This window comes from Mauremys mutica, chromosome 9 (assembly GCF_020497125.1).
Source record: "Mauremys mutica isolate MM-2020 ecotype Southern chromosome 9, ASM2049712v1, whole genome shotgun sequence".
NCBI classification, from domain to species: Eukaryota; Metazoa; Chordata; order Testudines; family Geoemydidae; genus Mauremys; species Mauremys mutica.
Window position 1 is genome coordinate 97678592 of NC_059080.1, and position 14212 is coordinate 97692803.

At 50.6% G+C, this 14212-nt stretch overlaps 1 protein-coding gene across 14 annotated transcripts in view; it reads right to left on the reverse strand.

Annotated features, from left to right (window-relative positions):
- Positions 1-14212, reverse strand: part of VWA5B2 (von Willebrand factor A domain containing 5B2) — a 66396-nt gene that overhangs the window by 13577 nt on the left and 38607 nt on the right. For 11 of the 14 annotated variants that reach the window (XM_045029967.1, XM_045029973.1, XM_045029974.1 and 8 more), the window contains 6 exons: positions 12872-13103; positions 12072-12226; positions 7205-7336; positions 6534-6658; positions 6153-6329; positions 368-478 (listed from right to left, as the gene is read on the reverse strand). In XM_045029967.1, the coding sequence (XP_044885902.1) occupies positions 368-478; positions 6153-6329; positions 6534-6658; positions 7205-7336; positions 12072-12226; positions 12872-13103 (932 nt within the window). The remainder of the gene's footprint in view (positions 1-367; positions 479-6152; positions 6330-6533; positions 6659-7204; positions 7337-12071; positions 12227-12871; positions 13104-14212) is intronic. The other 3 variants (XM_045029979.1, XM_045029978.1, XM_045029981.1) reach the window with 2 other exon arrangements.

A 14212-nucleotide genomic window follows, 5' to 3' on the forward strand; every position in this document is an offset into this window, starting at 1 on the left:
ACACTATGGTCATGTTGAAGCAAGGAGCCCGATGCCGAACACCAATCTGTTGGCCAGCGCTGCTCACACCGTGGGAGCAGCTAACTTTCAATCACAGGAGCCAGAGAAAATGACTTAGGTGTTTAACAAGCTCATGATGAGAGCGCACCAAGCAGCCATAGCCCATGAAGAGCCAGGGATGTGGACCAGGGGGCCTTGATTATTGGAGGGGCTGGTCATGGGGTGTCAACGTGAGGTGGGGAAGCGTAGTGAAGGCTTCAGACCTGGATGAGCGAGGGAGACTGGTGCATGGGGGCCCCTTAAGCCAGGTTGTGATGGCATCATCTGGGTCCCGAGGGCCAGGACTCCTCACATGCACCACACTCACATTGCTGCAGGGCTTGCTTGCTGGGAAGAGGGGTTTGATGTGGGAGCCGAATCCAGCAATGTTCAGCAAGGTGCCTGAAGGGAGGCTCTTCATTGCCACCAGCAAGGCCTCCTGGGAAGAAACGAAATATAACACATAGGGCAGGTGAGGCCAGTGATGATGGGGAGGGCGGAGAGCGAGGCTGATCCACTGTAAGTGGGACACACCCTGTCCATCAATATGCACCACTCCCTACCAAGGAGATCTACCAGGCTGGGGAACCATCTTCCAGGGGAAGGGCTGAGCACCCCACTGCTGGGAACGTTCAGAACCGGACTGGACAAAGCCTTGGTGCGCGGGCTAGAGAGAACACGCCTGCATTCCCTCTGCGGGTCCGTTCAACTTCTGACACTTCTCAACAAGCCTGGCCTCTGGGACCCCTCCCTGTGTGGCACAAGGCTAGAACACCTCTCTGCGGAGTCACGTCCCAGCACTGGCACTCACTGGGCCACTGGGCCAGGTCGCTTCCCTCCTCTCAGTCTCAGCTGCCCCCCTGGCCTTGCTGGGTCAGTTGAAAACGGATGCTCCACGCACAAGGGCCGGCGTGGCCGGAGGTGTGGGGACTGTTGGGGGAGAAGCAGACAAATGCGAGGCTGAGGCTGGACTCACTGGGGGGAAGGAGGCCGGAGACAATGTGACAAGCAGCAGGAAGAAGCTGAGCTGCGAGTGGCCTTGACAGGGAGGACAAGCAGCTTGGATTGGATGCAGTGGAGAAGGGGAGCCACTGGACGGCTGCGGGGGTGTGCTGGGGTCAGAGGGTCAGGCAAGGACGATGATCCCAGGCTTTGGAATGGGCTAGAGGGGGACGATGTGGGTGTATTTCTGGTTAAAGCCTCAGCTGCTTAAGTGCCCCGCACAGGCTACTTCAGCCATTGGGTCACCGTGGAGCTATGGACTGAGGGAGTCGATCTGCCCCTATATATTTACACACACATTCGATACGGGCCAAGGATTCCAGGGTCTCGGACAAGGCCATCCCATCCTGTTCCTGTTTCAGTCCCTCTCCCCAGGTGGGAGAGCTGCATTTTCCCATGAGGAATCTCAGTTTATTTGCAGACCATTGTTCTAATCTCCTTAGGTTTCTTTGCCTCATCTTCCTGCCCTCACTGGTGCTTGTATCACCTCTTCAGTTAGTCTCTTCTGTGAACTTCATTAACATGCTTTCAGATCATTACATGAAAATTATAATGAGAATTAATTAGCTCATGTTTACACCGCACCTTAAATCTGTGAAACACTATGTAAACGCTAAGTACCACTATTAGAGAGACAAGGTGGGGGAGGTAATATCTTTTATTGGACCAACTTCTGTTGTGAGAGCTCTGTGTAAGCTCAAAAGCATCTCGCTCTCACCACCAGAAATTGTCCAGTAAAAGGTACAACCTCCCCCACCTTGTCTCTCGAATATCCTGGGACCAAGGGCTACAACACTGCTGCATACAAGTATCACTATTAACACGTGAACTCAGACAGGTCCTGATAACAACCCCTACAATCCCCACTAGAAACCTCCTCACAGCTCTACCCGCTGCCATTTGTCAGGACCCTTTGTTCAGTCCTTCAGTCAGGTTCCAGTGCTTCTATCCGAGCCAATCAGAATTAATGTTTCAAGCACGATTTCAGGGGGCACAATCAAGTGTTTTCTTTCCTGAAGTCTCTCTCGAACTGCCATGTTCCTTTCATTCACTACTTCTACTGTTCTCCTAGGGTACGTCTACACTACGGGACTATTCCGAATTTGCATAAACCGGTTTTGTAAAACAGATTTTATAAAATCGAGTGCGCGCGGCCACACTAAACACATTAAATCGGTGGTGTGCGTCCATGGTCCGAGGCTAGCGTCGATTTCTGGAGCGTTGCACTGTGGGTAGCTATCCCGTAGCTATCCCATAGTTCCCGCAGCCTCCCCCGCCCCTTGGCATTTCCGGGTTGAGATCCCAGTGCCTGATGGGGCAAAAATCATTGTCGCGGGTGGTTCTGGGTAAATGTCGTCAGTCACTCCTTCCTCTGGGAAAGCAACGGCAGACAAGCATTTCGCGCCTTTTTTCCCTGGATTGCCCTGGCAGATGCCATAGCATGGCAATCATGGAGCCTGTTTTGCCTTTTGTGCCTGTCACCGTATGTGTACTAGATGCCGCTGACAGAGGCGATTCAGCAGCGCTACACAGCAGCATGCTTTTGCTTTTGCATGACAGCAGAGATGGTTATCAGCCATACTGCACCATCTACCAATCCATAAATTGGTAATAAGATGATCATGGCTACCAGTCCTTTTGCACTGTTCCATTTGCTGCTGTCATAAGTGCCCCTGGCTGCTCTTAGCCAGGGGCGCAAAAGCCAAAATTGGGAATGACTCCCTGAGTCAATCCCTCCTTTTTGGTATCTAAAAATAGAATCAGTCCTGCCTAGAATATGGGCAAGTGTACTAGAGAACCACTGTATCAGAGAACCAGAGAGCACAGCTGCTCTGTGTCAGATCCTGCAGAAATTATGAGCTGTATGCTATTCACAGGGGGTGCTCCTGCAACAACCCCACCTGTTCATTTCATTCTTCCCCCAGCCTTCATGGGCTACCGTAGCATTGTCCCCCCACTTGTGTGATGAAGTAATAAAGAATGCAGGAATAAGACACAGTGACTTGTTAGTGAAGGCAGCCTCCAGCTGCTATGATAGTCCAGACAGGACAGTAAGGAGTGTGTAGGAGAGGAGCCCAGCATCCCTCTGCTAGTTCAGGGGCACTTGAATCTTTTCTTTACACATGAAGGGTGGGGGCTGATGGAGCTCAGCCCCCTGTTGCTATGACGATGATGGATATCAGCCATACTGCACCATCTACCAGGAAAAATTAGGACCAGGCACCCTTGATCGACCTGACAGATGCTAGTACGCATGGTTACCAGTCCTTTTGCACTGCCCCATGTGCCAATAGGCTGATGATGACGATGGGTATCAATCTTATTGTACCATCAGCCACCCATGGCGGGGGGAGCAAGGATGTTGGTGTTGAGTGCTGCACCATCCCGTCTATCTGCAGCATTCAGTAAAGATAGGGTGACATGTAAGAGTCAAGACAGGATTGTTTTCCCTTTCACTTCTGGGGGTGGGTGGGGGGGTGCGTAAATTGCCTAGCTATGCCCTGACCCACTGCGGACACTGTTTTTGACCCTAGAAGCATTTGGCGCTCAGCCGAGAATGCAAATGCTTTTCAGAGACTGCAGGAACTGTGGGATAGCTTGAGTCCTCCAGTCCATGAGCGTCCATTTGATTCTTTGGCTTTCCGTTACGCTTGCCACGCAGCAGTGCGCTGAGTCCCTGCTATGGCGTCTGTCTGGAGATATTTAAAAAATGATTTTGAATTTCGTCTTCTGTAACGGAGCGCTGATAGAACAGATTTGCCTGCCCTTACAGCGATCACGTCCGCATCGTCCATGCTGGAGCTCTTTCTTTATTTTGATTTTTAACTGCATCACCACCCGTGCTGATCGGAGCTCCACGCTGGGCAAACAGGAAATATTCAAAAGTTCGCGGGGCTTTTCCTGTCTACCTGGCCACTGCATCCGAGTTCAGATTGCTGTCCAGAGCGGTCAGTGGTGCACTGTGGGATACCGCCCGGAGGCCAATACCGTCGATCAGCGGCCACACTAACCCTAATCCGATATGGTAATACCGATACTAGCGCTACTCCTCTCGTTAGGGAGGAGTACAGAAACCGGTTTAAAGAGCCATTAAAATCGATATAAGGTGCCTCCTAGTGTGGACGGTTGTGGCGTTAAATCGGTTTTACACTCCTAAAACCGGTTTAAACGCGTAGTGTAGACCAGGCCTTATTAGAAAGAGCAATCAAATTTGCTTGACATGATTTATTCTGTACAGCCACTTATTGCTTTTACTCTATAAACAGTGTTCTCAGAGTACCTGTCCCATTATTCTAGCAGGGATAGAAGTTAGACCAGGGGTAGGCAACCTATGCACGCGTGCCGAAGGTGGCACGCAAGCTGATTTTCAGTGGCACTCACACTACCCAGGTCCTGGCCACCAGTCTGGGGGGCTCTGCATTTTAATTTAATTTTAAATGAAGCTTCTTAAACATTTTAAAAATCTTATTTACTTTACATACAACAATAGTTTAGTTATATATTATAGACTTATAGAAAGAGATCTTCTAAAAACGTTAAAATGTATTACTGGCACGCGAAACCTTAACTTAGAGTGAATAAATGAAGACTCGGCACACCACTTCTGAAAGGTTGCCGACCCCTGAGTTAGACATACAAGACAATAATTGCCAGGATCATTCTCTTGCATTTTTTAAGGACTGGTATTTTTCTCTAGTCCTCTCATATCTTTCCAGTTCTCCAAGACTTTACAGAAACAGTTCAGTGATCAAATGGATTTATGAGTTTATTCCCCTAATGGCCTGGGGTCAGGGCCATCCAGACTAGCTAATCTTTATATGGTCACATTTTCCAAGTATTCCCTCACCTGGTTTTATCAACAGATCTTCACTATTCCCTATGCAGCAAATCCAGCCTGAATAGCTGGGCTGTGGAGATGTGTAGGGAAGGTGTGAAGGAGTATTTCCTTAGGCTGCAGAGCGGCTGTGGAGCCATTCTGCAAAGACCTTTCAGTTCAGTTGCTGCAGTAGCCTATGCAGGGCTTTTACACAGCTCATCCCACAGGGAGGAAGGAGATGAGAGGATCCACACAGCAGCAGATCCACTGGTCCCACCTCTGGCTCATCCACATCTCTCTCCCCACTCCTCTGCTGTGCAGAGGACTTCACTCGCCTACTGCATGTCCAATGCCCCTACACCTGTTCATACTATGCAAAGTCATATTGGTCCCATGGCCCAGGGGCTCACGGAGGAGGGAGATGGATTTGGCCCTGAGTGTCCCAAACCTCTTTGCTTTATTAATTTAAGACAATTTTTTTTTGAGCAGCTCAGAACCTTAAACATCTGAGTCAGCACTGATGTCATCCCCTCCTCATTTTCTAATGTCTCTATCCTTCACTTCCCCCAACCGTTTCTTTAAAAGCCATTCTTATTAACAGCCTCAATCTGCCTTGTCTTTTCCCTGCAGCATGGACTGACCCTGCATATTGTTCAGTTACCTCCTCCCTTCGCTGTTTCTAATACAGATCAGTCGGTGATGTCTGTCTGTCTTCCTTCCATTCTAGTCTCTAAAGTATCTCCGCTTTGACCAAAGCATTTTCAGAACTAACTAAAGAGTCTTGCCCCTCCAGGATATCATGTCCCTCCCTGCCACCCTAAGCAAAAGCTCGAGAAGAGAGATGGGTCTTACACCCTGCCCAGATGGTCAGCAGACTTCAGTGGGGAAGCAAACTGCAGTCTGTCTCCTCCAAAGAAAATGGCATGACCTGGCCCCTCCCCACAACATTCAAATCCAGGGATTGTTAGCAAGTCCCTCAGCTGACCTCAAATGCAGCAGCAGCAGCAGCACAGGGAAGAGGTAGCCAGCCTGCCTGTTAAGCAGCTGATCCACCAAGGGGATTAACATAGTGTCTGTCCATCAGGCCCCACTGATAAGGAGGAAAGGAATCTGAGGGCTCTGGGTGACCTAATGTCTCCTCCCTCTCACCTCACCCCTAATGGGAAGATTTGAGACAAGTCAGTGATTCACCCTGAGGACTCGGAGCCATCCTGGCCACTGCTTGTTCCTGGCTTTCTTCCCCTAGGTGGGTCTTATGCCGCCTGCCCCCAAGCTGGGCCCTTTTCCCCCTGACCTTGATCCTGATGATGTTGGGGCCACTCATGCTGCTGCTCTGGTCGATGAGGAAGAGGATTTCCCGGGTGACCGTCTGGAGGTCAGTAGGCAAACTGCCCACCTCAGGACAGAAGTTCAGCATCAGGACCGGGTTGTGGAAGATGTCTTTGTGGAATCGCTTTTGAACGAAGGCCACCTGTGAGCACGAGAGAGAGACAGGGGTGGGGTGGGATCCTCAAGCCTCACATCCCCCTTCCACAGGCACCTCCCCGTGAGCCTCACACATCCTTGCCCAGCTGTTTCCCCCATGTCTCAGACTTCTCCCACCCGAGTCCTCTAACTGGCCCTGACACCTCCCCCTCCAGGACCACCCTGTTAAAGACCCTCCAGGGCTGGTCACCTGTCTCTCCCCATCACTGTCCTTCTTGGCAATTCGCACGTAATCCCGACGACTCCTGATGTGCGCCTCATACTCCTGGTACGTCATGGCACCCGACTCAATGACCAGGTGAGGGCGATGGGGCTCTGGGCAAAAGGACAAACATCAGAGAAGTCAGTGGCTCCCACCCTATGGCCCTGGGGCACTTCCTGGTGCTCCGCAGAATTTAGAGTCATGAGGACCAGGCGGTTGGGAAATGAGGGGTTGGGAGGGGAGCTGGGTCTGTGAAAGGTCCTCTCCCTTATGAAATGGGCTGCAGAACAAAATGGGCCCGACACAGGCAGCTCTTCTAGGACTGTAAATCAGTCCAGATGGAAAATGCCTCTGAAATACTAAATATGTCTCCATGTAAGAGAATTGGGGTTTACTCCACTGGCAGCACCCCCACTAGGAGAGGCAGAGAATTAAGCAACAGAGAGCTTCCGCCTGCTTAGCATGCCTGCTCCCTTCTCCACAGCACCACCAGCTGGAAGAGTCTTGAGCTGTAATAACCAGGAGCTTCCCACAGCCAGCGCTCCTGTTAGTAGAGGCCTTGAGCTCCCAGAGCCAGTGCCTCCTGAGTTTACCCTAGCTGTGGACTCCAAGTTAAAAGCATGCTCCCAGTGTAACATTGGTTCACTTGTTCCTCTTACCACAGGGGTACAAGATAATCTCCAGACTCCTGTCACACTGGTGACCCTCTGCCAAGGTAACACAAATGGTGGAGGCAGAGTTGGCATAGGGGTTTGCATCAGCCCGTAGGGCATGCGATGGGCTCTCCAAGCCTGCAGGGCAGAGGAAGAATAGGAAGCAGAAGTTACAATGACTAAGGGGCTCGGGGAGGTAGGGGTAAAGGCCCAGGGTTTGTTGTTTTTAAAGGTACTCGGGCATTGCTGCACTCGGTGTTGTAACACCTAACCAATTTGGGAACCTAAATCTCATTTTCAAAAGGCATTTAGGAGACAAAATCCCATTGATTGTTGATGGGACTTAGGCACCTAAATCAGGCAGATGTTGCAACACTGATACACAGAAACGCCTAAATACCTTTAAAAATCTAGGCCTAAATGATCGAGTCTGTGGGAACAGGTGCTATTATCCTGCCCATTTTACAGATGGGGAATTGAAGCACAGAGCGAATAAGGCTAAAATTGTTAAGTGTCCACTAATGTGGGTGACCCCAATGTGAGACACCTGGGGCCTGATTTTCCAGAGTACCAGGACTTGATATGTTCAAAGCACAGTTCCAACAGTCTAACACGGCTACCCCTCTGACACTTAACAGTCTGCAGTCGCCATTCTGAGCACTTTGCACATCTGGCCATAGGTATCTCACGCTGGGCATCCAGAAAAGGTGTAACACATCATTAGTGGCCAACCATGAACATTTTGATTTAAGTGACTTTCCCAGAATCACCTAGGAACTCGGGGGCAGAGGCATGGATAGAATCCAGTTCTCCAGGGAGACATTCAGTTGTCTTAACCTTTCTTGTCCTGGAATCCCCTGCCTCATCCATTTCTCAACTTCCTACTTCAGCAACAAATGAGGCAGATCTGACAAACTACAGCCAACCCTGATTCCTTCCCAAGGCACTGTCCATTCTGTGGCACTGAATGAAGCTGTAGTATGTGATCATGTGATTAAAGACTATACCACAATGCATATGCAAAAGGGCCAAATTAAAGTTGCATTTTTGGTCTGGACAAACAATGTATTTTTCCCTAATTTTGCTCTTGGAAACAGCCAAACCATTTCAGCAGAAATGTTTCAAAACAACTCAGGCCGAGGCAGACATCTGGCATGGAAAATTTCAGTCCAAATACTTAAACTTTGGCAAAGTTATAAGCAACTGAAAACAGGGTCTTATAATGGAAAGTTTATGCAACCTTAACTACAGGCCACACTACCAGCTCTGCTGAAATAAAACAGATCCATCCCATGAGAGGGAGGAAGGGTCTGTCAAACTGAAATAGACAGAATTTTCTCATTTACCTGCCTCCAACACATATACAGACATACTCAGGCACATTCAAACTTGGGGGTTATATTTGGCTAACATCATTATACAAGGCCCTGAAAATCTGGTATTGCTTGGCAGAGAGGCAACATTATCCTTCCCCGTCAGGAATTTCCATCAGCCTCCTTTCACTGTCACACATAGACTCATAGACTTTAAGGCCAAAAGGGACCATTATGATCATCTAGTCTGACCTCCTGCACATCGCAGGCCACAGAACCTCACCCACCCACTCCTGTACGCAGGGGTGTGCGCAGGAATAACAATGTGACCACTCTTGGAGGGGTGCGTTCTGTCTCTCCCTGCCCCCCTGGCCCTGGAACCGGAGGAGCTGGCTCTCTCCTCGAGCCCGCCACCCCAGGTCCAGAGGAGCTGCCTCTCCCCACCCTAACCCCAGAGGAGTTCTGTGCCCCTGCTGATTATTGGGGGCACATGTGTCCCTGCTTGTCCCATCTTGTGCACGCCCCTGTCTATACTAAACCCATAACCTCTGGCTGAGTTATTGAAGTCCTCAAACCATGATCTAAAGACTTCAAGTTACAGAGAATCCACCATTTACTCTAGTTCAAATCAGCAAGTGACCCGTGCCCTACACTACAAAGGAAGGCATAAAAACCCCCAAGGTCTCTGCCAGTCTAACCTGGGGAAAATTCCTTTCCAACCCCAAATCTGGCGACCAGTTAAGACTCTGAGCATGTGAGCAAGACCCACCAGCCAGACACCTGGGAAATAATTCTCTGTAGTAACTCAGAGCCCTCCGCATCTAGGGTCCATCTCCGGCCACTGGGATTATTTGCTACTAGCAGTCGCGGATGGGCCATATGCCATGGTAGGCAATCTCATTATACCATCCCCTCCATAGACTAGGGTGACCAGACATCCCGATAAAATCGGGACCATCCCAATATTTAGGTGTTTGTCCCGCATCCCGACTGATCTTTGGTCGGGATGCAATTTGTCCTGATATTTCGCTCCGCCAGCACTCAATTCTCTTTTTCCCCCTCCGCCAGCGGACCCCCGTGTGTCCCAATATTTTCTTCCTCTCATCTGGTCACCCTACCATAAACCCATCAAGCTCAGTCTTGAAACCAGTTAGGTTTGTTGCCTCCACTGCTCCCCATGGAAGGCTGTTCCAGAACTTCATTCACATGCAAGTACTCACACACGAATGTGCACACACCCATGCTTCCATACACAGGAGTATTTATACCAACACATACACACACACACTCAGGCACATTCAAACACAGGTGCATATGCACACATAGAGCCATGCATGCACATGTGCTCACACACAGAGACAAGCACTCATGCATGCACACAGATGTGCACTCACACACATACCTGCTTACACAAGTGCATGCAAACACACACAGCCATGAGCACAAGCACTTACACTCACACAGGGGCACGGGTTTAAACACATTTGCTAAGAGGGAAGGTTAAGGTTTGGAGGCCTCGCAGAAGGAGGAAGTGTGTTTTGAGGAGAGACTGAAGGAGGAGAGGGTGCAAGTGGAAGGAAAGGGGCTCCGCGCATAAGGGACAGTAGAAGAAAGCCACAGGCTATCTGCTGAGAACCCTCTGCCCATCCCACTTGGCCAGAGTCTTCCCTGAGCAGCCCTCCCTGCTCACCCTTATGCCACCCCACACACAGCCACTCACCTGAGCCTGGCCTCCACTGAGGCTAGTCACCACCCAGTGTAATATTCACACCAGTGCTCAGTGCCAACATCCCCGCCCCCAGACTCAGTAGCTCAGGGGAGGCAGAGAAGAGCCTCTTCAAGGTCTAAAAAGGACTGTGGGGATGCTCACAGTGCAGCTGGGATCTCTTGATATTTCTCTTCCTGGCGTACCTCCTCCTCCTACCAGAGAGGGGCCTATAAACCACTCAGCACCAACAGACATTTTCTCCAGATTGATGCTCATTGAGGCTGGAGTGCAGCACCTCAGAGGCAGGTGGGCCTTGAGCCAACGCTAATAGGATCAGTTCCCCTAGCCTCTCAGGCACACACTCCAGTCTCTGTGCAATTCATCCCCATCACGTCCCTTCTCCCCACAGCCATTCCTCACTTTCATTTCTCTGAGTGAAGGAGGATATTGGCTAAGCAAGAAAGAGCTAGGCCTTTACTGCTGGGTCCAAGTGGTAGCGGCTAAGACTCCACCCCAGGTGACGTGAGTTGATTGGTCTCAGCAGCTATCCCATAAATCCGTGATGTGCAATGGCATTTGGGGGCAGGAGTAAGTGGACTGGCTCATCCACTGTCCTACCTCAGATGCCCTTTGATCCTTCCTGCGTTCTCTGACTCACCCAAGAGCTCTCATTCTATTATTAATGGTGCACTTATATAACAGGTTGGTTGGGTTCTTCAGCTGACCCTCCTGGTTCTAAGGTACTGGGACACCACTAGGAGATGTTAATTGATTCCTGCTGGATATAACGGAAGTGGCAGTAGCCCTTTGACTAGAGGTATCTATGGGTGTTTTTGTCTTCAGTGAGTGCCCTGGGGAGGTGGCTTGGGTTGGAGTTTTGTGATAATAAAGTCAGCAAAGAGGTGGATGGGTTTTGCCTCTCTCAAGTTTGTGGTGAGTATATTGGAGCACGACGAGAATGCCACTGGTTCACAGCTTGGCATTTGTAATCAAAATCTTCTCTCTGCCTTGAGGAGCTTAATCAGAGATGACGACATGTCCCAGGGAGAGATAACATCAGACAAGGACATTGGGGAGGGTCGGACGGACCAGGTTAACATGAGAGAAGGTCAGGAGGTTCCTTGGCTATGGTGGGATCCCACCAAGTTAGTTCAGCTCCCAACCCTTTAGTTTTATTGTTCAGAGGCTGGAGCAGGAAAGAGGCTCAATGATGGAGGGAGGCAGAAGCAGCAGGTTTGGAGAAGGGGTTGGACGGAGGGACAGGAGGTAGCTTTTTCCTTCAATACCAAAAGGAAATGTCTTCAGGAATGAGGTGCATCATCCAATATCCTTTGTTTCATGGGACATCTCTCATTTTAGTCCCAACGTTACCTACATGTTCCCCCCTAGCTTTTATTGTTGGAAACTTTCCATCAGAAACAGACTCATGAATCTGAGTTAACAGAGAGAGCCATTTACACTGAGGGAATGAATCCCATAACTGCAGTGGAACAGTAATTATTTGGTGCCCTTCATTTTGGGCCTTTGTCACATTCTGCAACCCCTGTTTGAGCTTTGATAGCTGCTGGGTAGGATCAGTAAGCTAGGAGCTGAGGGTTGGAATAGCATGCTGTGCTGGGTCAGGATAAAGGGACATGAAATGAGCTGCATGTTTCTGTTATCCCAGGGCTGGAATAGTGGGGGGTGGACTGCGGATGGGGATTGAGGGGCACTAGATGGGCTGTCAGGGGGAGGCTTGGCCAGCTGTTGCCCACACACTGTCCAGCTCTATTGACACTTCACTTCCATGAGCATTGATGAGCCACCGAAAGAGAGAGAAAAATAAGCCGACGGAGAAACATCACCCTCCTACCTGCCAGCAAGCAGGGCCCCTTGACCAGCAGCTCAAAGGAGAATTCATAGGGGAAGGGATTGTAGGCCTGGCCCCTGAAGATGTCTGTGCTCTCGGGAGGCACGATGAATGACTGTTCACTTCGCAGGCCAGTAGCTCCAAAGCAGCTAGTGGGACTGAAACAAAAGACAAGTCAATCATGAGCTGACTGCAAAGCACCCGCTAGGGGTGGGCTTGGCCTGCTGGGGAACGTTAGCCGCTGCACTGCTGAGCAGCCTGCAGAGACCCCGTATCCAGGGCAGCCTCTCTCCCTATCGGCGCAGAGAGCTCTCGCCATGCACTCCTGGGCATTCCAGCAGCTGGGAGATTAACAGCCTCCCCTGATGATACCCTGGGATGTGCACCAGACTTTAGTTCACACCTGGGTATCTCAGGCAGGCCATAGGGACTTTACTGCCACCTCAGGCCAGTGGAGAGCCACAGTTCATCAGGGAGGGAACATGAAGTGTCTTCCTGAACCCCAACATCCTCCCGCATTTACCTGTCAGGTAATTCCTGGTCTGCCCCCCCTGTGAGGACACAGGAGGAGAATGTGGGAATCCACAACTGGGGACACCTGGGCAAATCCTCTACCGTGAGCCTCTGTATTCAGGTTTGGTGAAGTTAAGGTGCATTCTGGGAATCTGCTCAGGGCTGAGGTGACCACAGAACCATCCCTCTGCTCCTTATCCCCGCCCTATAGCCCCTCTGCTTTCTCTCCCCTTCTATAACCTCCTCAGCCCCCACTATGGCATAGACTCCGAGAAAGCCATGAAAATCACCATAGGGCCAACCTGTCGTCACACAAGCCTCCCGGCTCACTCGCACTTTCCGGGACAGCCACCACGAGGGGCGTGAGGATGGAGGGGAACGTGAGGTGGAGTGCACCGTCTGGCAGGGTCGACAGCTCCTGGCTGCTGCTGAAGACCACCGTCAGGACTTCTGAGGCCCCGATGGGGCCCGTGCTGAGGATGAAGGTAGAACGCTCTAAATCTTCATCAAGGATTAGGTGACCTGGGCAGGAAAGGAACAGTCAGCAGGCAGTTTCCACAGGACAGGCATTTAGAGCATCGAGCTGGTGTTCGCAGTTACAGACCAGCACCAGGATGGGGGATTAGGCCCTCAGCCGTGGACAGTCTCAAACTGGAATAGTGAGGCCAGGGGGATTATTATTCATTATACATTAAGTATTATCAGTGTGCTTAGCAATGCACACACATATCAAAAGACACAGTCCTTGCCCCTAGAAGTTTACAGTCTAAAGTGTGGTCTAACCACAAAGTAAAGCTGATGTAAACCACCTTGCGCTGACCTATTTGTGTACGTGTCTACACTGGAGCTTGTCTCCCACCAATGTAAGTGCCCCGTTACAGTGATGCAGCAACACCACCTCCCTGAGCGGCATTGAGCCATGGTCGATGTACTGAGGTCAATACAATGTGAGTGCAGACACTGCGTTACTTATGTCGATCCTAACAGTCCTCCAGCAGCTGTCCCACAATGCCCGACACTGACAGTGGTCACAATTGTGAATTCCACTGCCCAGGGGTCACAGAGACTGGAAGGCCCCCCTCCCCTTTAACGCTCCATGAATTTTTGAAATATCTTTTCCTGATTGTCCAGCTTGGCAAGCACACCTAGCAGCTCTCTTTTGTTGTGTGCAACTTCCCAGCTGATCACACTGGCTACATGCTCCAGATGCGCTCCAGCTTGGAGCAGAAAGGAGGTACCGGATCTCCTTGGCCTGTGGGTAAAGACTCTGTACAAGCACAGCTCTGGACCAGGCATAGAAACATGGGCATCTATAAGCAGATTGCCTGGGGGATGCAGAAGGGGTACAATAGGGACCAGCAACAGTGTCGTGTGAAAGCAAAGAAATTGCGGCAGGCATATCAAAGGCCAGGGAGGCCAACAGTTGAGCTGGTGCTGAGCCACAGACCTGCCACTTTTACAAAGAGCTGAAGATCATACTTGGCGGAGATCCCAACACTGTCCTGCACACCACCATGGATACCTCCGAGGAACCCGAGCCACGGGCCTCTGTTGTGACAGGCGAGTTAGGCAAGAGGAGCTGTGTGGAGCAGTGGGGTTATGTACACAGGGATGTCCCTTGAATCCTCCTG